The sequence below is a fragment of the Astatotilapia calliptera genome, chromosome 12, assembly GCF_900246225.1.
Source record: "Astatotilapia calliptera chromosome 12, fAstCal1.2, whole genome shotgun sequence".
Lineage (NCBI taxonomy): Eukaryota > Metazoa > Chordata > Actinopteri > Cichliformes > Cichlidae > Astatotilapia > Astatotilapia calliptera.
The window spans coordinates 17,746,336-17,773,294 of NC_039313.1; the positions used below are offsets into that span (position 1 = coordinate 17,746,336).

The window sequence follows — 26,959 nt, forward strand, 5'->3', positions numbered from 1 at the left end:
GTTAGTAAATCATCGCTATTTCTCTGCAACTCAACCCATGGCTTAATCTTTTCTGCATATACAACTTGGGTGCATCCTATAAATAACCACAGTATATTATTTAGGACAGAGTGGTGATGGCTTTTTGTAAGTAAAGGTTCTCCTCTGGGTTGTTTCTTGTTTTAAATACAGAATTAAAAAATGTCTTTGAGCATATAGTTAAGGACAGCAGGGCTTTGAAGGTTCATTTGCTCTTAGGACAACCTAACAGAAATAGAAGGACGGTATTTAAGGGAACATCCATGGATTGGTACCCAGTGTGCCCTTCTAGATGTTCTGCAGACCTCATGAATATGGACATGTGTGACTGATTGATAGTGAGGGAAGTGCCAGGCAGTGAAAGAGACTATCAGAGCAAGGAGCAGATTTAGACATTTTGTTGAGGGATACTGCCAGGGAGGTGAGCGGAGGATACAGGTGTATGGAGCCGGAGCAGGAAGACACAAATAAGCACTGACGGCCTGAGAGTTTTTTGAATGTCTACCTGCTTGGATGAGCATTTGTAATTGCTGTCCAAGAAGCCGTATTTCACTGCAGAGCTTAAAACAATGAGTCTAATGGTGTGTGCGCTTACTGTCAAAGTGGAGACAGATTAGTGGAGGCAGGTCTGGCACTGTGTGGTCCACAGCACTGCGGGGTCATGAATGATTTAATGGGAGGAGAGGTAAGTTTCGTCCTTTGCCTCTGCAGATGCATACAGGCATTTATGATCCGGAGAGATGCTGACGGATATATAGACCTCCTTATTTAATCTGTTGATATTGGCATGCGCCTGCTGCGGCATTTAAATGATGTTCAGTTGCTACTAAGAAGCTTTACATCATCACCATCAATTGTCTGACGCTTGCTGACCCATGCTTTCATGTCGATCACTCCAAATTCTCGTGCTGCCATCTGTAAATCGAAACTGAAATCGTTGACCAATTTTGGTGAGCCTGTGTGAATTTTAGCTTCACTTTCACTTTGTTCTTAATGGACGGAAATTGCACCTGTTAGTTTGGTGCTTGGTTTGAACTTCAGCAGGTGTCGTCGACCACGTATGCATGTAGCTGCCATGTGATTGTCTGATTGTGTATTTGTGCAAACAGCCATTTGAATAAAGTGTCCACCGAGTGTTTAATATAATTCAGTAAAGGATGCTTGTTTTGATTGCCACAGATTTATCTGCACTGAAGCAAGTAAGAAGGAATAATACCAACTCATCACAGTTAGTATTAGTTTTTGGTGATGAATCAGTTTATTGTTGTTATAACTGGTTTAAGTTTCATAAATTTTTGTTCAATGATAATTTGATAATTCAAAGAAATATCAGTTATCTGAGCAAAAAACAAAAACACAGAGTGAATGTACCCATTTTCTCAAATCGTGCGTTATGAGGCGTCATTACATAGTTTGACCAGCAGAGCGCTGACAGTACGCTACTCCTATTTACACCTTATTCAAATAATCTGTATGTATACAGTATACAGATCAGTGTTATCAAAATCATATTAATTCATGGCCAACACAGAACTCAAAGTGATCTCAAGTCTCTACATTTTTAGCTCATTTGGCTGAAGGAGTGATGAAGACTAAGAATCACCATTTCTTCCAGGGTATTGGTCAGATTTGAGTGAAACTTGCGCACAGGTCGAGGTCAGTGACAGGTCTGTGAAGTCTGATGGATTGTAAACCAGACGAGCTACTACAGAAGTCTAGTTCTGGTTTGATTTCTCTTAGTGTAAAGAAGTCCATCCTGGATATGTTCACAATGACGTTTCAATTTATAAATTGGATCAAGAACACATATTTTTCAATTAGTTAATGTACGAGGGGTTTTTCTTTTCTATGTCTTAGTATTTTAAGTTTTGATTCTATTTAAGGTTGATTTGTTTTTATTTTACTTCACTGATTTGATTATTGTTATTTTTATTACTCTTGTTTTTATGACACTATATTTTGGTTTTTGCCTTCAGGTTATTATCATTATTGCCTCCTCAGTGCTTTTATTTGGGTTCTCTTGTTATTTCCTGTTTTACTTCATAATTAGTGGCTTCATGTGTCTTACTTTGAGCTTCCCTCCTTGTGATTGTCTTGATTATGTTAACCTGCTGCTTCCAGCATTATCCTCTACTAATTCACACAAACACCAAACTGTGACACTTCAACCTGAACGCTCTATTTATTTACATTTTCATCCTGTCTAAGGTTATCACTATTTAAAGGTATTGTGTTTGAGCCTGCTAAGAAGAGTGCAGTCAAAGTTGTTGCACAGTGTTGGGAGCTTTTGTTATTCTACCCAGTTTAAAAGCTCTGCAATAAAAGAACAGTTTGATATTTTAAATCTCGATATTTCCTGTGAATTTTAATCTGTTAGCACTGCTGTGTGTTATCTTCACTGAGCGGGACACTCCTGTGATGTTGCTCTGTCGTACCATGTCTTAGATATTTCCAACAGAAGCTCGCAGCTTTTTTCAGAGCACGCTGTTTCCTTTCTCATTTTGAATTACAGAACTAATTGCTGATTTGCCAGTTCACTTACTTTGATCCAAAATATTTGTACCTGGTATCCCACCTCTCACTGATGATAATTTTTTTTCAGAGTATTTTCCCACACATTGTGTTTCCCAGTGAAAACACGCCGCCTCTGTAGGGCCAACAGTATATCACCTTTTCGCTGTTTTTCTCCCTCTTGACCCCTCTTATCGTGTACAGCTTCACTTACAATGTGCACTCTCATCACATCCAAAAACCTACTGCTCTCTCCCCTCTCCTTTGTACTTTTCCCCCTGTTTCTTCGCAGCTCTCCAGTTTCTAAGATGCTCAAATCTTTTTTTACTCTCTGCTGCTTTTCTTTCTCTTTAGCCCTTGAACTGACCCCAGCCTTTCCATGTGCGCCTCTTTATACGTCTTCAGTGTGGACAACCCCCTTAAGCCACACTTACCCAAAAAATCCCAACTCAAGTGCTCTCTTCCTGTTTCAGTGGGTCCTGCTGAGGGTTAGGGACTTCTTTGTGGTCGGTATGTGTCTCCTTTAAAAGGGGAAAACATGTTTTGTGAGAACAGAAATGTATTTTTCTTCTCAGGCCACAGGTGTGCATTAGTGGAGAGAGCTTATTGTATGTGTGTTTTCATCTTCAAATAGTGTGAGGGGGAAGTTAATTTAGATACTGAGTGACAGGGGTTTGTGAGTTCACTGTCGGTGTGACACAAAGGGATCTGTAGAAACGGTGATATTCATTTAGATGAACTATTTGATCCCCCAAAAAGGATCGTCACGGGTTTGTTGAAGTCATTTTTTACTTTGAGGTCCATATTGGCCTGTTTCATTTCTCAAGGCCACCATGTAAAGGATCTGCACGTAGATGATGTCCAAAATCCGAGAAGACGGTACTGCAGAGAAAAAAAAAAGGCTCATAAGATGCAGAGTTTGCTGGAACTTCAGACTCTTCAGACTGCTAATCTGACAGCTTAAAATGGATGCGCCTCATTTTAGTGGAAGTATAAACTTCTTCAAAAGAGCTCTGTCAGCCAATTAGTTTATTGTCACCTCGTTTTTCACCATTAGGTTTATTAACCTACTTTTGGAGCCGATTCACACCTGCAGCCAACATCATGCATCATTTCTGGCTGTTATAAAATGACTCAGACTTGTTTTTTTCTTTTCTTTTCCTTTTTCCAGTTTCTTTTCTTCCAGGTGCAACTGCGGTATCATCATTGCTCTATTTTATAAGCATCAATCATGTGTAACAAGTAAATTGTATTTTGAAATCATATTTGCATTTTGTAGGCAACCCACCAAATCAAGTGATATATTAGTCTTATAACTATTCGATTCTGCATAACTTTAAAGCAAAGACTATTTTTTTATAACCCGCTGTTACTCCGATGAGGTATTTTTCATTTTCCGGTTATTTCTGTTTTGTTTGCGCTTGTCAGCCAGGAAGAACATTTTTCCCGCCGCATTTTGTGAAACATGTTGTGGAGCTGAACAATGTGCGATGAATAATCTTTGAAGTCTGGGTGTGGAATTGGATTTGTTTTGGATTTTTTTTTTTTAGATAACACTTTTGCAGAGGACTTGTATCTTGTCAGAGTAGTGAACTGACAAAAGAAATCCCAAAATGAAGGTTTTCCCAGACATGCTTGTTAGATGTTCTAGCAAGAAAAAAAAGGGAAAAATTGTCAATCGTCAGTCCAATAACCAACGATAGGCGATACATTCGAGCAGGTGACTTTTGATGGGCGGAGCAATGTAATTGCGCACGGACTGCTTTGCGCATTTAGACTCTATACGTTTTGTTTGGAGGGAATATTTTATCTTCTTTGTTTGTTTCAGGATTAATTACTTTTTGGATTATTCATTTATTCATTTATTTATTTATTTACTTATTTATATACTTATTTGAGATTGCACAAAAGACCTAACTTTACGTCTGAGATTTTTTTATGTTCGCTGGAAGAGACATTTGGATTTTTAACTTGCTTTTTGTTTTATTTTGTATTTGTTGTGTGGTCAAGTGTGTAAGACAGACAAACACTGGATCGGCCTGTAAGCACAGTTCTCTTTGATTCCCTCCCCACCATTATGGGTTTTTTTTTAAAATTTAAATACATTTTTTTTCTGAACATGGGCGACTACCTTTCTTTCCGTCTGTCATGAGTTTGAGCAAATGAATCGCTACATTTGGGCGCCATCTGGGGAGGGTGCATTTGCTCACAGCTGGAAGAGCGCTATTATTTTTTCCGTTGGCTGCTTCTCTGAGCTTCACCCAACATTTTTAGCAAACGTACTCATGGGCAAATAAATACATCCATACATTCGCTTCCACTTATCCTTTTCAGGTTTGCAGGGGATGCTGGAGCCTATGACAGCTGTCATTGGGCGAGAGGCGGGGTACACCCTGGGCAGGTTGTCAGTCTGTCGCAGGGCCAACACACAGTGACCGACAACCATTCGTGCTCACATTCACTCCCGCATTCACACCTATACAATTTAGATTGATCAATTAGCCTATCCCCACTAACTGCATGTCTTTGGACATGTAATAGAAATGCATGTATTATAAATACATAATTAAATAAATTGCCCTTGTGAAAATGATCAGTGAAAGCCTATCATCAATAGTCAATATATTCGTCCAATCGCCCGACCTTAGATAGCATCCCTGAGTTTATGATGCTGATATTACAGCCAGAAAGTGGCAGTGTGTTAACGTCACTGTACAACAAATGAAAAAGAACAAACACAAATGCATATAACCTTTTCTTTGCATTAATCTGAACCATGTTTCTCACTTTGTAAGAGTCATTTTTACTACATGTTTATTCTCAGATGAAACAACATCATCATTCGTCCGTCTATGGTTCAGTTTTGGGAATCATAGCACGACCATTTTGACCAGGAGATGATGTTCTTGGGTATTGAGTATAATAATTTATTAAAGGCACTCTGAAGGTAAATTGTCAGAAGTAACTCAGTGTTACTGCTGACCTTTAGGGGGTGTACCCTGCCTTTCGCCCTGTGACAGATGGGACAGCCTCCAGTCCCCCTGCCCGCAACCTGGAACTGGGAAAGTGGATGAAAAATGCTTCTCAATACTGAGCATTTGATACATGTTGTGTCAGTATACCTAACATTTTTTAGTTGTAGCTGTTCATCAAACAATACCAAAATGTCATCTCAGTCCTTTTTTTTTTTTTTTTTTTTAGCCTTTCCTGATAATTCAGACTTACTGTAAAGATTAATCACTTGATATAAGCAGATTACTCCATTACAGAAACCAGCTGTTCTTCTCAGGGTTGGTTCTCCAATAAAAAGGACTCCCTTATTCATCTCTTTGATGCATCTGCTTTTATCTGTTATGTTAGTAGTAGTTATGACATCTTCTGTCTCTATAGGTCTACTCATCCAAGGTAAAAGTTGTCCTCTGGGATGTCACCTCCTGTTCTCCCTCATCTTTCTTTCTGCACTTTAGTGAATGTCATTCCCACTAAGAATCCAGAGAGAGAAAAAGAGAGGATGAGGGGAAAGAAAAGGGAAGGGGCTTAGGGATACAAGACGGAAATATCAGAGAGAAGAGATGGAGGACAAGAATTGAAAAGAGGGTATGGTGATATCACTGTCTGTGCCAATGGAGAGACTAGGAAAGCTCCATGAAAGCGGTTTGACTGTCCAACAACTGAGCCCCACACTGCTGATAAGGGATGATGAATAGAATAGTGATGATGGTGGGGGTGCCAGTGGGTTGCTATTTTTAGATGCATTCAGCTTGCTCGCTGTGTGTGACTGCATGTGAGCAATTAGACGTTTCTTTACGAGGACGCTGATTTACACGCAGGTAATCTGTGCAGGCTCGTGCGTGGCTGCAGCACTGTTAAGTTGAATGTGAAGGTATGAGAGTGTGCCTGTGTTTCTCACATGGGTGTGGATTTAAGCCACGTGCCGTTTGTGCTGACTACAGAGTCAGGGAAGAACTGCAGTGAGGAGCTCAACGTGCCCTCTTCATGAACGGCTTTGCAACAGCTCATCGGTGTGTGTGTGTGTGTGTGTCAATACTGCAGATAGATATGTGAAAAAAGACTGCAGAAAGAGTGTAAGAGTGATGCACCGTAAAAGGCGAGAAATCAAAGAGAGGTGTACATGCAGTACAATTGTGGTCCTTATACAGTGAGTCAGAGTACATTTTATTTAAAAAAAAAATACAGACTTGCGGTACATGGACTTGTACAACTGCTTAAATTACTTAAATGACAGTTGACTTGATATTTGTGATGCTGAAACTACCACTAAAATGAACCAGTCACTCCCCAAAGTACCGACTGTTTGTTGTGTTACTTGCTATGTTCAGTTTTACATGTTTTGAATGTAAAACTCTTTTTATTCTCTTTGCCACAGAAAACAAACAAAATAGTCATGATTTATTCAAATTAGTTTCAAAAACAGATTGCCACCCTTTGATCTGTTTTTCATCTTCACCAGCTGATCAGTAAAGCAATCCAATGACGTCTTTCAAACACATACCTCCTGCCGATTCAGTTACGAGCTGCTCTTTTGCATACCTTTGTTGTTATCTTCTATTAATCTGTCTCGATTTCCTCTAAAGAATTTGGCTGCATGCGAATCCCCAAAAATCTTTATTGCCCATCATTTCAAACCCATCATATATCGCCTAATATTGTGCACTTAGACTCTTTCACATGGGCAGAGGTCTACTAGAAGTAATAAACGCACTAGCTTTCTGTGGCTGTCACAGCTGTGGCATCGCCCTGAGCTGCAGAAATGTGGGCCATTTTTTGGGTGATTTTGTTGTGTCCTCCTCTCAGACTCTTTTACAGCTTGATGATATTTCTAATGTAACATTGTGCGTTTTCATCATGACTCCCTGTGTGTTCATATCCTTGCTCTCACACATGCAGAGAAGCACAGAAACCTTTACCAGTGGCAGCAGTACTGCAGCCTCACAGACATAAAGCAGGAGTTGGCACATGGAGGAGTCTCTCTAAAGTCAGACTGGTAACAGCAGGAGGGACAACTTTTGTCTCACCTCAGTACGTCTACAGAATATTTCTCTCCTTTCCTTTTCAAAATAGTGTTTCTACACTCAATAGACACTTTATTAGGTACGCCTTTCAAGTACCTTTTATATCAATATTATTGTGCACGATATGATATGGTACAGCCCTAATGGACACGGGCAGCAGTTATACTCAGGTAGGCTGAGTATAAAAATCTGAAAAATCCCAGTAAATCAGTAGCTTGTGAAATACTCAGACCAGCTTATCTGTCACCAACAACCATCGCCACATTCAGAGTCACTTCAATCACTTTTCTTCCCCATTCTGATGCTTATTTTTGACTTTGATTTTCATCTTGAACAGGTAATTATATGTCTTTTTAAATCTATATTAAATTGTTAACAAGAAAGCTAGTTACCAGCTTTGTGGGAATCCAATCAGTGAGTAAAAGTACACAGTTGATGATAAAGCTGTCAGGAAGAGTATTTGTGATGATTCACTGCTATATTTTTTATCTTATGAATGAACCATACAGACAAACACAACAATGCAAATGGCGAAAGCTTTCCGTCAAACTTGTAGGTGTCACATTAAAGCTTTCTGAATGTAATTTTCTTTCCCTGTCACAGTTTCTGATGTGAGAGCTCGGTTTGTATGCTTTTCTTTCTTAGAAAGTTTGGAAGACAAATCAGTTTTTCTGTGGGGTTTGACAGACTTAATGCTTTGTCTCTCACCCTCATAGCTCACTGGCTGCAGTTTTTGTCCGTTTTCCCTCCTGAGAATATTACCCTTCAGATTCAATTTCCCCAGTGTGAATCTAATCAAGGATGCTCACAATAAAGTTTCATCTTAAGAGCACTGCGGCGGCCATCTATGTCAGCTTTTTGCCTGCACTCGTATTATATGAACAGTCTCAGGAGTGTTGAAAATTCCAGATGCCAGGATTTACTTTAGGTGCATTTAAGTTGTGTTTGGTAAAAGACAGAGCTACAGCATGTCTGCATGAAACCTTTGTGGCTCCTGAGGGAGATGTGTGATATCTGGTCATTTACCTCAAGTGATGATTTCCTGGAGTCAGGCTTAGATGTGCAGAGCAAAACAGGTGCAGTTCTCTTTAATAATGATGAGTCTGAATGTTTGGAACGCTTAAAAAAGTTCCTCAAAACTGTGGGTTCAAAACATATTAAATATTCTATTTGTGCAGTGACCATATGTGTGTTTACATGCATGGATTTACTTTGTCTGTGTAGTCTATGCGTGCGTGCTGAAACAAAAAAATACAGTCGTGAGATGGAGAAAGGGCGACTTGCTACAGCTAAGGGGTTTAACAAGCGTTACATGTAGCAGCGATAGAGAGAGCATCCATCTCTCTGTCCCAGGAGGAAGCCACAGAAGGTGATAGTGCAGGTGTGACAAATGAGCGCCAAATCCTCCTGCTCTGTTTGGATAACTGCTGAGCACAGGTGTACACACGTAAAATATATGCACACATGAATAAGAACATGCACACATACTCTTAGAAAATGCAGCCTAGTATTTCTTCCTGTACCAGCGTGTGAGAGCAAAATGTGTCATTTTTGCATATTAAACTTTCATTAAGTTAGTTTTTCCTCTGTTTTGCTTCAAGCATATAATAGAGCTCTTTTGCCGCTAAATGAATCTCTGCATTCACCAGCTAGTTGGTAATATTTTCTCTTTGTTAGCATGCCACTGGTTTTACAGCTTCTCCTTTGCACAGGGATATACAGCTTTATGCGGGGATATCTTTGCCTGAAAGCACCTCATAATGTGAGTAGCTGCTCTTGTAACCACGTGAAAAATTGCTGACACAGATAAATCCAGAGTTATGCGTCTCAGTGCTGAAAAACGTAGCAGGATTTTTTTTTGTCTTTTTCTTTGCTTTTTACAGCAATTTTTAACTTTACACCGACCACCTGTATTTATCATATTTCTTTTTTATCGTCTATCATTTCTTTTGCTTTGCGTTGCCTCCAGACTTTTCTATTAAAATGCATCATTTGACCACGTTTGATGAATAATGTTTGATTATAAGCTGAAAGCTTCAAAGCAGACAATGACCTCAGGCTTTTCAGTAACGAAAAAAAAATCCAATCTTATTGGCATTCAGTTAGAGACTGTTAGATGCTCCATGTGACTAGACCATTGCTGAACTGTGATGCATTCTGTCCGGCATTGTGACGGCTGTGCCCTGGTTTAAAGACCTAGATCTATTGTCCATGCTGATGTCTGTGGTACAGCTGCAGCTCCCGTTGGTTTAGTCTTGGCATCGCTTTTTGGCTACACTTATTAAAGCATATAACATTCACGGTACACTTGGCAGCGGCGTTCGCTGGAGTGGTAGGTGGTTCTGTTGAAGTGTTGACGTGAGCCTGGGTAATCCACCGGCTGCTCCGCTATGCATGTGCATGGCTCTGGGCTGGCCCCATACAAAAGAGCAGACCTGAAAAGCATCATAATGAGGCACAGGCTGGAAGAAAAGGCATGTCTCTTTCCATTTCTGTGAGCGAAAAGAAAAGAGCAACATAAAAGAATAGAAGACAAGAAAGAAAGATGAAAATAAGCCCCTCAAATCCAGGATTTTGGCTGCGCTGTCTCTTTGAATTTATCTTTTTTTTCCATGCATGTTTTCTATTATGGTAATGAAATGTTGGATATAAAGAATATGTGATGGACGAGCAACGGCTTTCAGTGAGAAGAGGAAAAAATAGAAGGGGAGGGGTATGTCATGTCATTGATAAAACCCATAATCTCATTTAAAATAGCTTCCCTTACCCTCCCATTATTCAATTTTGTGTCTTCTTTGTTTTTATACCTTCTTACTTTAACAGAACTTAAAATATTACAGTATTCATTACCACTGCTGCACCATTATAATTATTTACATTAGAAATGGCGCTGTCACACGTACGAGTGCTCAAAAGGTTGTTTCTTGTTACAACAGAAGCTTCTACTAACCGCCTCAACAATCCCCAGAGAAAAAAGAAAATTAGGAAATAAAACAGAAGATCAGAAGATGGTGCACTTTGTTTCTTCTGCAGAGGACATCAAAGCAGTCTGGAGTCTGTGTGCTGTGATCTTTCTTTCTTAATCTTTTGTAATCTTTTTGCTTTGATGACCTCTGACCTCCATAGGGACAGAAGCAGACGGGAGGAGAGGAGGATTTGAGAAGGTGTGGACAGAAAGGGAGACCTTCTTAGTGTGTAATGCAATCCAGTGCAATTAAATGTGACAGTGAAGGCTAGGTCAAACCAGGGAAAACACAGCTACAGCACATGGGTAGCTGGGGACCTTTGCTTAAACATGCAATAAAGCCTTTTTTTAACACTTGGGTTGCACACAACACTGATATAATTTCACCTTATGAGGTCGATAATCAGTCACAATCATAAACCTCTGCTTTTTTAAAAATCCAACAGCATTACTGATTCCTGAGCTGTGTTTGTGTCTGTCTTACTCTCCAGTATTTGCGCTTCTTTCATCTTTGTGAAATCTGAATGTGTGAGTTAAAAGTTGAAATGGGGGCTAAAGGATTTAGAGAGTGACTTTGATCATGCTCACACACCAGTGCGCACCAAACACAGACAGAATATGAACCCAGATGGAGCGCTAGATAGAAAGTGAGGATAGAGGTGAGAGGTGGAGGGGACTGCACCAACCTTTCCTTTCATCCCACCTGGCAGTTCCACCTGTGTCCCTCCAGAAAGTGCCTCTCTTCTGCTGATGGAGCTCAGGCTAGTTGCTGCTGGGCACAGAGCTGGCAGTTCCCTGCGATGCATTATTAATCAGGCTGAGATCTGCAGCACTCTCCTGTTCCTCCTCTCTCGCTCTTTCTCGATGGACTTTTTACTCTCTTACTCTGGAAGACTCCTCTTCTATATCTGCACTCATTTATGCTTGCTAACATGTAAAACCTCTTGCCCGGCTCTTTCAAGCAGCAATGTTTTATTTATTTGTTTGGAGGGGATTATAAGATTGTCCTTTTTTATATAGAGCAGCAAAAAAAATCTGTAATGACAGCATTGCATCACTTGAGGATTAAGTTGTTTTGTAAGGACAGCGCAACATATATATGTAGTCAAGTTAAAGTTTATTTGTATAGCACATTTTAAACAGCTTCAGGTGACCAAACTGGTGTCCATGCGATATAAAATATACTATATGTATTACAGCCACTAACAACATTAATTATACATGAAACCTGGATCTGGGAATATTCAAGAGCAGCTGGTTCTAGATAACAAGGGATTTGCGAGTGTGAGCTCTGAGACCATAAGTAAAATAATAATTGGATCATTTTATGACATTGTTAAGCATGCCTTTCCCTCTTTAATAGGAACACAGACAAATTGGTGATATGGCTGATTGATTTTAAAGGAGCATATTTGCATTGATTCATGTGGCCACTGTATGTAAAATTTTTGTATTTTATCAGCCAGCCTTACTGGAAATAGCTGCAGAAAAAAAGTGATTCTAAATCTGCTTAACCTTTTCAGTGCATTTTCTAAGGTTTCCTGTTTGTTTGTTCCCACTTCTCTACTCTCCGTTGAGCTCCACACACCAATTTCTCCTCTTTAATCACCTGTGTTGTTTATCACATCTCATGTCCCCTATGCTTTCCTGCTGTGGTTGTTTAGATCGTGTTGAAACCAGAATCGGAGACCAGATAAATCAGGTGTCTTACGGTATTCCTAGTAGCGCTCTGCCATCCGCCACCTCAATGAAAATGTGCTCTTGTTATAACTTTGCTTGATTGTTTGAATTATTTAGTAGAGATCCATTTAGTTTAGATACTGTGTCAGCCTTTCACAAGGAACTCTTGGCCTACTTTGACCTGTGACATTAAGAGCTTGATTACTTGACATTTATTCTGTACTCGGGGATAATGGGCAGGAAGGTGGACGATCAAGAGAGAAGCCGCTGCACTTCAGGACCAAAACAAACGGGAACAATGAGTAGCTCTTTTGAGAAAGGTACTTGCTTCCTAATGAGTCGGTAATTTTCTCATATAGACTATTTTCATAAAGAGATACTGAAGCTGTGCAGATTCACTGAGCACCAGAGAGCAGCTCTTTATGTGTAGCATGCTTATTAAATTGGAGCAAAGCTTTGTGCACACCACTTCTCTGCTGAGTGAACACAAGCTCAGTCAGTTATATAGCATTTCAAATATGCTAATAATGAGACTGGCTGCTTATGTTTGACCTTGACTTGATTTTGATTTCATTATTTTTTTTAAATCGGGGAATCTGAGAAAATGCCGTTATAGTACAAGCAACCTGTTTTTTTTCTTTACGAGTATAATGATTAATTTGCTTCTGTTTTTGTTTCCAAGCTTTAGTACACAAGCCATTGAGATCATGAAGTTAAAGAAAAGTTCATCTTTGAACTTTGAGTTAAATGTTTCTTCGGTTTTCTTTATTTTGAGACTTTCATCATTAAGACTCATTGTGAAGTCACAGTTACCAAGATGTGAGTGAAAAAAAATTGAACATGGGCAATAAACAGCACGTTTTTGTATCGTCTTGTACTAAAAAGTGCAAGAAGAATTCATGCTTTATTATCACTGTGACTTCACAATTCAGGTTTTTGGGCTAAACTCAAGAATTTATCTGCAGATTGTGAGAAAATTTAAGTGATTTCATTTGATTCAAAGGTTTAAATCTCAACCTCCTGTCGCTAGGGAAAACCTGAGATGGAGAACGTTTACCTTCAGAGTGATAGTTGTTCTTAAAATGTTTCAGAACACACAGCTTTTACCGTGAAGGTAAGCTGTCTCAGTTTCCAATCTGTGCTGTGCTCTTCACAGTTTTCACTACCAGTTAGCAAGTGGTATGCAAATGTTTGCAGACAAGTTGGCGTCTTTCATAGAAACTACAGCCAATGAAAGCAAACAGCCAAAGCAATCACAAGGAGGTTTTAGGTGCAGCGCCACATACCACTTTTCCACTGGTTTCACCTAACAACTGGTCAGCGGATATTAACTTTCCCCTAGCAACCGGTGGTTACCATGGTGTCTCTGATCGGTCACCAGTAGGCTTGCGTGACTGATGCCTTAACTGGTTGGTGAAGCAAAAAACAGTGACAGTGCAGTTCACTTAAGCAGTCATCCGACTGCATAAACAGTTGACATTTTTTTATGAATTGTTGTATATTTAAAACCTCTTCCAGTTTACGAGATGGTGACTCTGTAAGAGCCTGTGTGGGAAAGTAACTGGAAGTGCAGTGGACCAATCTGTGATTGATTGTAATCATCTGCATCATGTGAGTCCATGAACAGCTGACTTACATGATGCATCGTTTAGCAGATGTAGTCTATATCTTTGTCTTGTTCATTTAATGGTGTCATTTTGTCATCTGACTGTAAGACGTTGTACCTCAGTAACCTACAGTTACAAATCACCTTTGGTAACAAACAAAACAATCATAAAGGGAATTTTGAATTATGTTTGCGGTGTCTGTGGATTTAACGAGTAGATTCACGGTTTCCATACTTATCTTCTCTTTAATACAACGCTTTCTTGGACTCACAGTCCTTTTCCTTTGGCTGTGGTCATAAATTGTATGATCAGTGCTGCCTCGCCAGCTGACACTGTGGAGGACAATCTGCAAATGTGGAAGGGTAACAATCTCCAGAACGACTCTGCTCCGGTACTCTTTATCATATAGAAAGCAAATAAATATCTACTTTCTCTTTCATGACTCAAATCGGTTGTCTTCTTTTGGTCTTGGAGTTTGATGTAAAGCATGCTAAATCCCGAGAGGCTGCTAGTTAGTTGTTCAGAGACTATGAGTGTTGTTCCTTTATTGCTCTAATCTTCAGCGTAACGGTTTGAGCTCCCTCTGCGTGTCTGTTCACTGTCCCGTGGCTCCCAGAGGCTCCACAGCAAGTGGCCTGTTATACTTACTTATCAGTACCTCTCTCCCCCCTCTGCCTCAGTCTGTCTACCCTACTCCTCCTCTTCTTCCCCCTCAACTCCTTCAACTCCCCTCTCGCTGTCATCACTAGCCGTCTGCTACTTAATCCAATTATTCTTCTAAGCTGACACGCTCAGTAACTCACCACAAACTCTTGACGCCCCTGTGCATCAAATCCACACATGCACACTCACACAGACATTAACACATATGCAAGCAATCTCCTCCACACCTGCTTTCCCATGTACGGCCTGAGACCAAGCCCCGATACGGCAGTTATATTTTATAGCTGGCTCCTGCAAAGCGAAAATTACAGTGCCTTCTGGCTGCCTTTTTCTGCTAGTTTTTGTCTATTTTCAGGTGTCCTAACAGAGGCTTTGGCCTCTGCTGTCACCGTTTGATTCACTATACCCTTGAGCTGGCTCTGTCTATTCCTGTGTGGTGCCCTCCTCTTCCCTGCTATGTGTTTAACAGTATCTGTCATTGCAGTCACAAAACCTGATGGAGAAGGTCCTGACCCCTCTGTGTCTGTTTGCTTCTCGTGTCAAATATTCCTTACAAATATGACGCATGAGGAAAAACAAACAGGTTTTATCCTTTAAAGGGATTTTTTCGCATGCTAGAATATGGGTTTAAATTATAATCATGGTTAACACCAAGTTACAGTATAAAATACATTTGGACTGTGTTTTGATTTTGTATTTAAAGTCAAGTTTGCACTGGGGCGAGATTTGCAGGAGCCAGTCTACGTGGTTAGGCTACAGATCTCTTGGAAGTCAAATGGGTTTGTTGAAGGCTTAAACAAGACAGCCGCCCGGGAGTGTGTTTTGTGATGTGTGTACCCTCGTATGTGGTTATGTAACACCCTCACTCTCCCTCTCTGCGTTCAGTATTAAAGTAGCCGGGCAGTTTATGCCGACAGCCGACAGTTTATGTGCTAAATGCCCATTGGTATGACAGCCTGCATCACTGCATCTTAAAAACTGTAAAGTTGCTTGCGTAAAGTAAATAGTAAATGTGCAGTAGCAGCTATGACAGGGTAATTAATCCCTGCATTCTGCGATTTCACCCCATTGCATATTTTGACAAGTATTTCTGCCACATGGGGCAGCAAGCCTCGCGAAAGGAGCTGTGTTCGGTTGTTTTTGGTGCTGACACGACAACAGTCGAGGGTAACAGATGGGGTTTGGTGCATGCGTATGAGATCCTGTATGTGTGTTTCAGGGTGACCGGGACTAGACCGGCTGCAGTATGTGCTTGATTTAAATGTTAGCTGAAGGAGTCTGAGCAGACGTCTCGCTATCTGTCTGTCTGGAGAAGTTTGGGACACTGTCTCTTTTATTGTACTTTGATTCTCTGAGAGGAGCAGACAGTTGTCCTGGAAAAAAACCCCAAATGTTATCTGGTTATCTGGTCAAGAGTTCATGCAGTTTTGTTGGCTGTTTTCCTAAATTACTTTTGGCTGAGCCACTCTTGCTGTTTCACACCTTTGTGGATTTACTGATGTATCTGTGTTAATGTGGAGGCACTCACACTGTCATTGGTGTCTTTATGTTATTTTTCTTTCTGTGCTTAAGATTGCTCGGTGTCTTTTCCTGTGGTGTTGTGTTGTACGGCACATACTCTGTGTGGTTACGCATTTCTATATGAACATTCAGGGTAAGTACACTGCAGTTTTGTCCCGGTGCCACTCGCACAAGTGTGATATGAAGGAATCCCGACTCACTCCGGTGTGTAAGTTGCAGCTCTCCCACAGTGACGCACTCGATCCATCTGTGAGCCAAAAACCACCAACACCAGACCCACCTCCATCGCCATCATAGCGGTGTTGCCTACCTCCCACCTCGTGTCGTGCTACATCTCGCTCATACCACTCATTGTAACCTGGCCTGTTTCCCACAGGGGAGTTCTTTCCTGGGGTTGGGGTGGGGTTTGACAAGCAAGGTGGGATGGGATAGGTTGGGGCAGGGTGGGGTTGGTTTCCTCGTCCTCCTCTCGCTCCACCTAGTTTTCTCTCCGTGTCTCAATTTGATGTTCACCTGTTCCTCCTCCTGAATCTTTTGATCATTTCCTTGTCATTGTTTTCTGTCCGTGCTGCTTCTCCTCCTCTACCCTCCCTCTTCCTTTCTGTCTCTCCATCTCTGCTTCTCACTGCTGCGATTAACCGGGCTCTGTCTTTATGTCGTATGTCCTTTTAGGCCCACGCCGTGCATCGCTGGCTAATCGATCAGGACAGTAGTGTGAGCTCTGAGATGCCGGATGGCCAAGGAGTATGGCACTATGATGATGAAGTAAATATCTGCAACACGTATATCTGGCTTTTCCTCTTTCTTTATATCTATATGTATATATTATGTATTTATGACAAATGTTGTATCTGTCACTTAAAGTTTGTGTCACTGTTGTTGCTCTGCTGTTGTTGTTGTTTTTTATCTTTATCTCTCTTGTTTCTTTTTGTGATGTGTTGCTTTATGGTACTGTAGTTCTGATTCCTTTGACTTTCTAGTGTTGCCGTTGTGATGTGAGCTGATTCGGTCAGGTGTCGTGGGATCAGGCTGGAGCTTTTTCTTTGTTCCTGTCTTTGCTTGACGTATCGTACTAACGTGCTGTTCCTAATTTATTTGATTTGGTTTGTTATTGTTTTTGCGTTCCTTCTTTTCAGTTAAACGTAATACATATAACCTTAGTGTGTATTTGTGTGGATATTAATCTGGATATCGTCTCTGTGATTTCTCTGAAATTAATGTTCTCAAGCAGCATATTACAAGACAAGAGTCCACGGGGAAAATATAGCTTTGATGTACTTTTAAAATGCTTCATACGAGTTACAAATAGGTATGCGCTTCCTGCTATGGAAAAAAAAGTACTTTGCACAACAGTTCACAGTAGAGATAACAGACAACAGTCCAAGTATTTTTCCTGTGGGTTCTTCTGATTTCTAAAATATGCTTGTGTCATTCTGTGTTCGTGTTTAGGGTTAGTTTAAAGTTTGTGTGGGTGTGTGTGAGAGCGAGAGTGCGGGGATGTGCTTTGGAGTTGATCTCTTTGTCCTGTGAGTTTGTGTGCATGCTTTTCCGTCCTTGCATGGCTTCGATCTGTGTATTAGAAGAAAGTCTGAATGTCTGTCCTGTGATGTTCCTGTTAAGTGCTGTCAGTGTTGTGGTCTTGCCTGGTTGCCTGCCTTTGCCCGTGCCTTTGATGTGTCAGTGTTGTGTATTGTGTCTGTGCGTATTTTATGTGTCACTATGTTTGTCATGTGCTGTTCCTGTGTTTTGTCTGTTTTTATCTGTTTAAACAGTCTGGGATAGGTTTGCCCAAGGTGTTATTGCACCACATCTAGTAGATGATCTTGAATCCGTTGTCCCTTGTTGGAGGAAAGATCATCTAAGTGCAATAAGGCTGCTGGGAAACTTGCTCCAGACGACTCTTGCCCCTGATGATTTCCCCTCAGATCCTAGCTCCCCCTTGCTCCCGTGTGAAATTCCTAAAGCTATTCTCCTTACCTCCATATTGCTCCCAAACACTTTGGAGCACTATTGGGTTACCCTTCACAGAAACCCAGTTAAACTTTTCTCATCTTACACAGTTAAGTACGTAAACCATTTGGAAGTGCAGCGACTTAAGAACAAATATATTTAAAAAAACAAGGTGAGCTGAGCACATTGAACACCGTCAAGAAAACACACCATCATGAAAAGCAGCCCAGCATACAACAATATGGAGTCCTTCCCTTGGTTATGCTCTTGAATGCGTGTGCACTGGCCAGTTGTATTTTTCCTTTATTGTTTTGAATGTTCTTTTATCTTTTGTTTGAATGTGTGAAAGCTGATATTTTATTTATTTATTTCTCTCTGTCACAGCTAGAAATATATTGTTAGGTTTGTAGTCATTGTCCATATAGCGTTGCGTTTATCTGGTTATAAATATTACCACTTTGGAAAAACCCTGATGGCTTACGTAAACATAATAATCATCAAGTGGGTTGTACAATAAAGAGTTCCTAAGTCTTTTTGGGAAGGGTTAGTGTGATTGCTGGCTGTAAGCATGAACATTTAAGCACCTGTTACCTGAGTAAAAGTCTTCTCACGTGCCCTTAGCTATTGCAGCAGAGGAAAGCAGTAGTGGCATAAACCAAGCTCCTGCAAAAAGATGTCTGCTTCCCACTTATCAGTCTCTAACACTGTAGGTCTGAAAATGTAATAAAACTGACAAAATCTAACAAAGCAACAAATGTGAGGATTTTGATTATTCAGGTTCTAAACAATTAGTTTGTTTTAATCATAGACAATATACATAAAAGTCCAATAGAAAAAACTCATTTTTGCATCTTGGCCACTGCTATGATGATTTTTAGGAGTCAGGAATTCTGGCAAGCTAACACATAAAGCTTTATTAGCGATTTGCATCCATATAGATCTTGTAACTGCATGTGATGATCATCACACAGACAAAAATATATACAAATAAACATCCAAATATAATAATAAAATTTCCCTAGCCAAAAGTGGAGCACTCATGTGCAATTAAAGATATAGCAAACAATAAATCTGGCCAGGTCATTGCATCAAAAGGCACTAAAAGACACCAAAACCTTGAAAAGGTCCAGTTCAGCGATTCCATAGTTAGTGAAGAAGCCTATCAGAAGCCTCACAGCTTCAGTCATCTTTGCTAGCATCTGCGTGTTTGTCAGAACAGCCACTCATCTATTATTGCACACTTTAAGAACGAATTTTAAGCCTGTAAAAAAAGGCCAAACTGTAAACACATTTCTGCTGTTATGTTGGGCCTTATAACATCGGTCTGAGTCTCGTTTGGAGGACATTTGAAAAACTGTCTTAAACATAAATGCAAAGAAGAGAAATCAGAATTCAGAATCAGACTCACAGCTACAATAGGTTAACTTGTTTAGTGCTAAACATGACATAAAGTCTTTCTCACAGTTTGGCTACAAGCAGCTTCTTTTTTCCCCCCAGTTTTGTTTTTGTAAAGCTTTGCTGGTGTGTAAAAATAATTCTTGCAACTGAACAACCAGCCAATGAAATGTAAAGACTTTTTACATTCTGGGTGAACCTGAATAACTGCTTCTTTTATGCAAATACTTCACAATTAGCAGTGAACTGGACGTGTGTCATATATTGAAATCATAGTAACTTTGTTTTATGACCTGGTCAGACCTAGTTTTAGCACATGTTTAATCAGTAGAACCAAAGCTACAAAAATGAATGAACCTACATTGTATATTGCTGCAAGCTCACTCCAGCTAGTTTTGTTCATAGCTGTCACCCCAAATAAGTCCAAAAGCATTAAGCAGCATCATGCAGATTGGCTTGGTGATATAAAACTCAGACAGGTCCCACAAACCATGACTCTTACCCTGAGCTGATGTAATTTACAAAAAATCCAGCCCTTCATCCAGTGCTCCACCCTACCCTGCCCCCTCCTGTACACAGATTTGTGTAAAGCCCCAACCCTTGTGCCACCATTGATAGGGCTGGGCTGGGCCGGGCTGGAGAATATCCCTTATCATCCCACAGCTCTAATTACCCCTCAGTGAGTCCTTGGAGACAGATGCTCAGAGAGCCAAGCCCCATTCGTCACAGTACGGCTGCATTGTAGATTTAATATGAAATAAAGCAAACTATCACACCCTGCTCTGTCACATAAATTCTCCTCCGTCTCAGTTTCTTTTTTCCAGCTGCTCCCTGGCCCACTGTAGATGTAGACTACATTAGGAAGCCCATTCATATCCAGCCACCAGCAGTTGGCTGTAATTTGTTTCGGCTAGGGGGGCAGAGTGTAATTTACATGTGAAAGGCCATGGCGCATTCAAATATTGTAACTCTGGTTTTTGTCCCAGGGTTACTGATACCAGCTTCACAGAATTCAGATTAAAGGTTTACTGCTTTTGTGCCAGACTGCAGAAGTTGTGTAATGTCTCAGTTGGCCTCAGCCCAACGTTAAAGAGGAGACAGGAGAGCAGGACTCTCCTCGTCTTGCTGACCCATTAGGAACTGATCATTTCTGGCTTTTTGCTATAGTGAGATCCCTCACGGGAACAATCTGGCCTGTAAAGAATGATTTCAGTGGAGCCATACTAAGCTAGGTCACTGAATATGTATGTCCCTCATCCAATCTTTTATAAATCAAAATGTTGTTTCCATTCTACGTAAGTGTAAACATACATTTCTGACATGATAACCTTAAGGCTGAACTTTTAAAGATTTAATGAAGCCAGGACCAGATGTCTCTTTCTGCTCACACGTTTTTTAAAACTTCTTTTTTTAGCTTAACCCCACAATATTACACTCCTCTGTTTATGGGATTATTTGCCTTCAAATGATGACTTCCATAACTCAAATACCTTTACCCACTACTTCTTTTATATACTTTTTTTTTTTTACATTGGTTGGACTTTCCAACTGCACTATTTGTTTTTGTTTGTGTCCATTTAAACCCAAAGGCATCTTAGATATCATCACCACTATTTATATGTATCCTTACCTGACAAAAAGACAGTGAGAAAGAGAATGTGAGCAACAATTAATGTGCATGCATGCGTGCATGTGCATGTGTTTAAGATGAATGTGCAGAGTGCATGGTTAAAGGTGGAAGTATACTCCAAAAAGAAAATGCCCGCTGAAAGCCCTCTGAATTCAACAGTTTGTTAGATACTTTATGCTTTTATACACAGGAGGTGTAATGGTGGGCTTCCCCGTCCTCAACATGTACCCATATTCTTACTTCCACACTGTCTGCATTATCAGTGATGAAGACCTGGTGACCTGCCTAAAAATAGTTCCAGCAGAGAAAGACTGAAATAAAAAGTGAAAAAGTGAAATACATATATATACGTTAACAATGGCCAGGATACATCGCCTCAGTGTTTCACAGACAGAATCTCCCTGTTTGACATTTTCATGTGAACCCCGTGAATGTTCAGCGCAGACCAGGGGAGGAAATCCAGTCTCTCTGCTCTCTACACCAGTGATATTCAGTCATTTTCATATGGTTTCATTTGAATTTACAAACAGGTAAAACAGGCTATAGCTATACCTCGACAGCTTTTAATCACAAGGAAGTAAATAAGATGCTCAAACAAATTCAGACACTCTAAGTGCATTTTGTTATGCAGCATTTTATTTTCATTCATTCATCACCATAAAAATATCTTAATAAACACAGTAGATTGTGTCATTAAATCAGTTCCCGTTATTGTAAAACAGTCTCTTCCTGTATTTTAGTTTAGGCCAACTCTACCAGAAGTTCAAATTAAAGAGCCAAAAAAAAGTGATTTGACTTACAGATATCTGGTTTAAATTTCAGAATAAAGTTGTTTATAAGTACAAGTTCTGAAGTTCTGATTTCTGACTCATTTCTGATGTTTATGGCCACCTCAACCTGGTTCTTCAGAAAAAGGCAAAACGAGCTTGATGGAAATTTGTGTCTGCCTTGGGCCCCTAATGGTTTGGGCAGAGTTGCATATCTGCCACATTTGATTGTACATCCAGGTTTAAATGCACTCACCCTACTTTAATTACCAGCATCTCTCAACACCCCCAAATGTTGTAAGAAAATATATAAACATCTAAACTTCCCTACAAACATTGTTTGATGATACGTTGCACGACATTGTTCAGTTTGAGTATACCGCTGCCCGAATTGAATGCTTGCATTATGGAAGGTTGCTGTGAGCTACGTACACCCCTCAGCCACAACATTAAAGCTACTGACAGGAGAAAGAAATATCAATACTTCAGTTTCGGGAAAATGCGTCTCCTTTTGCTTTTATGCAGATCTTACTTAAATATATGCCACCAACTGTCCACTTGTACCAAGCAGAGCCCATATGGCAATGGCAGCAGCATTTCCCAGCAGAACGCTGACCTCTGCCGCAGCCTAAAAATGAACAGGAATTAAAGTTAGGACCGAGAACCCCAAGTATTGACCTAGCTTCAAGCTTCCGAGATCCTAATCCAACTAATTATCCCCAGGAACGTCAGAACAAGCCGAATACAAAAAGGCCACAACCCATAACCCACAGGATCCAAATGATCAGCTGCCAACATCCCAGTGCCTGGCACAGCAGACACCCCCCGAGGTCCTGTGGACCCGTTTTGGCAGTATGATGGGGGCTGACACAATATTAGGCAGGTGGTGGTTTTAATGTTGTGGTTGATTGGGGTATGTGTGTGTGCTGAATGAAAAGGGTGTGTGCACCTGCATGTAATGCGCTGTGGGTGAAAGTGTGTGTGTGTGTGTGTGTGTGTGTGTGTGTGTGTGTGTGTGTGTGTGTGTGTGTGTGTGTGTGTGTGTGTGTGTGTGTGTGTGGTGTTAATTGATGCAGGTATTTCTATGAGTGTGTGAGTGTTTGGATCTGTAAATGTAAGGCAGTGCTAAAGTTGTTGAGTAGAGGCAGCTGAGTGATTGACTCCAGCTTTAAAAGACTTCTTTGGACTCCACTTGCACTGATTGATAAGAGCGTCTCCCTTAATTGCAACATCTGTCCCCAGAGGCAAGATATTAAATGCTGAAGTGGAAAACGACATGATAGACACATCAAATATGTATTCATTTTTTAATCAAGAGCAGCCTGTGTATTTGGGTATGAATGGGTCATTTACTGCTGTTGGCAGTCGCTCCACCAGTTTAGTTTCAATAACACAGGAAGTTTATGCATATAGAGTTGTGGGTGTCTGACTCAGCAAAGCAATGCAGATTATGCTGTCATACTGTCAACAAGACTGTGCAACAAATGAAGATGTTGTGCACAAATCCACTGCAGCACAGACTCACTGACGCTCCCAAGGCGTGTTTATTTATCACCGGACCCCTTTGTTTCCGCTTTGTTGCGCACCTCTTGCTCTTTCCACTCGTCTCCTCTTTCATCTTTGGATTCTTTGCTGCTTCCTCTCTCTGGGGTGAGGAATGGGACTGATGGTGCAAGGCAAACCGAAAACGAATGTTTGGAAATGTCACTGTACCTGTACAAATGTTAATGACATGCTACAAGACCTAGACCGGTTTAAAACATACCCCAGTGCAGAAAGACACGGGCAGTCACTGTGTGCCTCCATTTGCATATAATCCTTTTTAAAGTGTATTAATAAATTATTTTGTAATTCTACTTTTTTCAGTCATACATTAACTGAACTCATTTGGCTGAGTTTGGTCCTTTTGTTATGTAACCATCTGACATACCAGGAAATTAAATGGAAAACAGAAGAAGATATTGCAGTAACAATCTAGCTAGGTAGCTGTCACAACAGTGTAGTAACTATGCAGTTACCACATAAACAATATACAAAGTTTGTTAAAGATAAATTTCCGAAAAGTAACCTGCTGATTTGAACGGTATTTATGTCTTTGTATGAGTTAGCTGATTAATAACAAGAAATTGCCCTCTTATTATTGTTTTTATTATTTTAAAAATGGCTTTAGTTTAGTTTGCCTACATAAAAGAAAAATGAAACTCTTATTGTCACATTGTAACCTTCATCAAGAAAGCTCTAAAATAATTAGACATTAAAGACAGAAGCTAAGTAACAATAAAATGTTATGTAGTGTTTTACTTCTTGCTCTGCTTCTCTTTCTCAGAGGAACAATGGAGTTTATATTCTTCAGGGTCTTACAATCTTATTGCATTATGCCCAACTTAAATTGAGTTAAATCAGCATTGGAAGGTGAACTCGTCGTCCTGGTGGGGTTCATATCTTGTAGTTTCAGGACAGTACATTAGTTCTGAATAGAGTTTAAAAACTCAGGCCACTTCACCTCTATGTCTATTAATCAGACTGATTGAATTATGGTCTGGCTGCTCGGATTCTGTCTGAGGCTGACTCAAACCCAGTAGTGAGTGATGGTCAAGATGCTTTATTTTCTCAGCAAGAGCTCCGGCACTGCGTACATACAAAACAAGAGAGGGAGACATGGAGAGTTGTGAAGACATATATTCTCTCCACAGTGATTCTCTTTCTCTCGCCTCGTGCACATCCTCCCTCTGTATTTCCCTGACTCTACTTGTCCACTTATGAAGATTAATAGGAGCCCGGTCCTGTGCTGACATATTGCGGCTGTCATTCTTCTCTATTGCTTTCATCTTTTCTGCTATCCTTCCTCGAGTATTTCTAACTTCCTGTTTTTTGTCTTCCACAGGTCAGTCTGGCTTTGTCACATTGAGGCGCATGTGCGTTTGTTCAGGTGACCGTACGCCTGACTATGTATGTATATGAGCGTGAGCTACCTATGCTGAATTAAATAGCTCTTTTCTCAGTTCAGAAGCCAGGCAAGCTTAATGTGTGGAAGTGCTGAAGTACAGGATAAGCCACTGAATGTGTGTGTTTTGTGTGTGTACTTGTGGGTGTGTATGAGAGAGAGAGACTGTAAGGTTTTTGCCAAGGCTGCAGTATCAGCCCAACCCACCCCATCCCTGATATGAAGCTGCTACTGGCCAAAGCTGCAGAGCATTGTGCTGCCACTAGAGGGGCATTACAGCATTCTGAACCTGTGCAACCTTACATAGAAATAGCATTATGTTGGAATTCAAAGAGAATATGGTATAGAGTTTTGTCATTATGACTGATAATGCACGTGTTTTCTGCTTTGAAAATGTTGCCTTCAGAGAATGCATTTTGTTATTTTTACTTAAAGATTTTTTTTTCTTCTTTTTTTCCAAATGAATCCTCTCCGGTTTCCACCAGTATAGTTCCTACTGCTATTGCTACTTCATATGTTTGATCCTAAAATGCTAACTTTAGGTCTGTGATGTGAAATAGTGAGAATAGGTACAGACTACAGTATGTGGCTTTTTTTCTTTACAGTTTTTTTTCTCTCTGATCACTGTTCTCTGAAGCATCAGGACACGGGCAATAAACCACCACAAGCACCACACGTGGACAGTCGCAACCCTTTATCCTGCAAACAAGAGGAGCGTGACACAGGGTGCAGAGGGCATGTCTGTCTCCAACTTAAATCAACCCTGTTACAAAACAGCAGTGTGGCCTGAGCTCGACAATGACCTGAAATCACTCTCAGTTAGATCTCTGTCTCTTTAAGAGAATAAATAAGAATACATCTTTGTGCAAGGGTGTAAGAGTTACAGCCTAGATGGGGACTAAATGATTGATAACACAGCTTTAAAAACTCTCACCTGCATTAGAAATAAAGCACAGCAATGCTTTACATATATTTATCCTTGTTGAATCCTTCATGTGTTATTAGCTTTTAAAGGTTGAGGTCTATGTGACGAATCAAATGGGATCATTTTGTCTAAAATAAGGAAGTCCTAGAAAATGCCAGCGTAGAGGACATAAAGATCAAATTGTTTGGAAATCACCTATATTGGATGGGCCATGTTTGCCGCATGGATGATGACTGGCCAATCAAACCCTGATAAATGGGCAGCTGGCTGAAGGGACAAGAAAAGTTGGTCGGCCACTAGTTCGCTATGAGGCCACCTGCAAGAGTGCTCTTACAGATTTAAGCTGTATGGTTAGTACCGGTAAGCAGAACAGGTGAGTTCTGACCCACAACATCTGTCACACAGTTGACTTAAAAAGGAAGAAAAGTCTTGCAGGAAAGCCTGCAAAGCACCATAATCAAAAATCCTACTATAATACCTCATAAACTATTGACTACTTGATTGTCTTACTGTGTCATGAGTAACAATGACACTTTTAAGCTGACTGCACCTGCTGAGAAAAACTCAGGTGGGTCTCATCACTCACTTAATTCTGCCACACCTTTGGGGAAAAAGTCTTATCAACAAGGATCTGAGAGGTTATCATTCTTCCCCTCATATAATTTGCGTTACTCTCTGCTGGCTTGGCAAGAGTAGGCTGATGTTAGTACGCTTCTTGGAGAAGCATGGGATAATTTGTCATGTCTTCATGGGCATTAGTACTCGTTGTCCACTGCCTCAACATTCTTTTTCACTGGAGCTCTCGTCACTGTCCAAACTCAATTCTGTGGACAGCACAGACATCCCACGTGATGTTTTTGCCCAGGTCACGGTCCAGTGGTACTGAGTAGTGTATAGCCTCCTTTCTGCCATGCCCCCTCCTTCATCTCTCCTACTAGCATTTATCTCTCTGCATGGTTTTGGCAGCGATGTGCTTTTCCCAGCATTTAGCCAGGAGAGGGAGAGAGGAGGGGAGAGGGAGAGAAAAGGAGGTCCTTTCAAGCGAGGAATGACGGACGCTTTATTAAAAGAGGCAGGGCCTTTTGAGAGCCTGGCCCCTCCGTGCTCCCCCCCACCCCTCCACCCCATGTGTCTGGCCCCATTGTCACTGGGCGGTGGCAGCAACCCCCCCACCGGGCGCTTTGTCACTGTAAGTCACCTCGCAGACTGAAACGGACCCACTCGGAAAAAACACACCCATTCGCCACAGTAACTCTGCACTATTCTGGTATTCTGCCTGGTCTTAGAAAAAAATTGATTGTCTGGCTGTCACAAAACATACAGGAGACACAGCGATGGGCGTGACATGCG

At 40.7% G+C, this 26,959-nt stretch overlaps 1 protein-coding gene across 1 annotated transcript in view; it reads left to right on the top strand.

Annotated features, from left to right (window-relative positions):
* Window positions 1–26,959, top strand: part of ank1a (ankyrin 1, erythrocytic a) — an 88,209-nt gene that overhangs the window by 21,083 nt on the left and 40,167 nt on the right. The window contains 1 exon segment of the mRNA XM_026187581.1: window positions 16,671–16,763. Within this exon segment, the coding sequence (XP_026043366.1) occupies window positions 16,671–16,763 (93 nt within the window).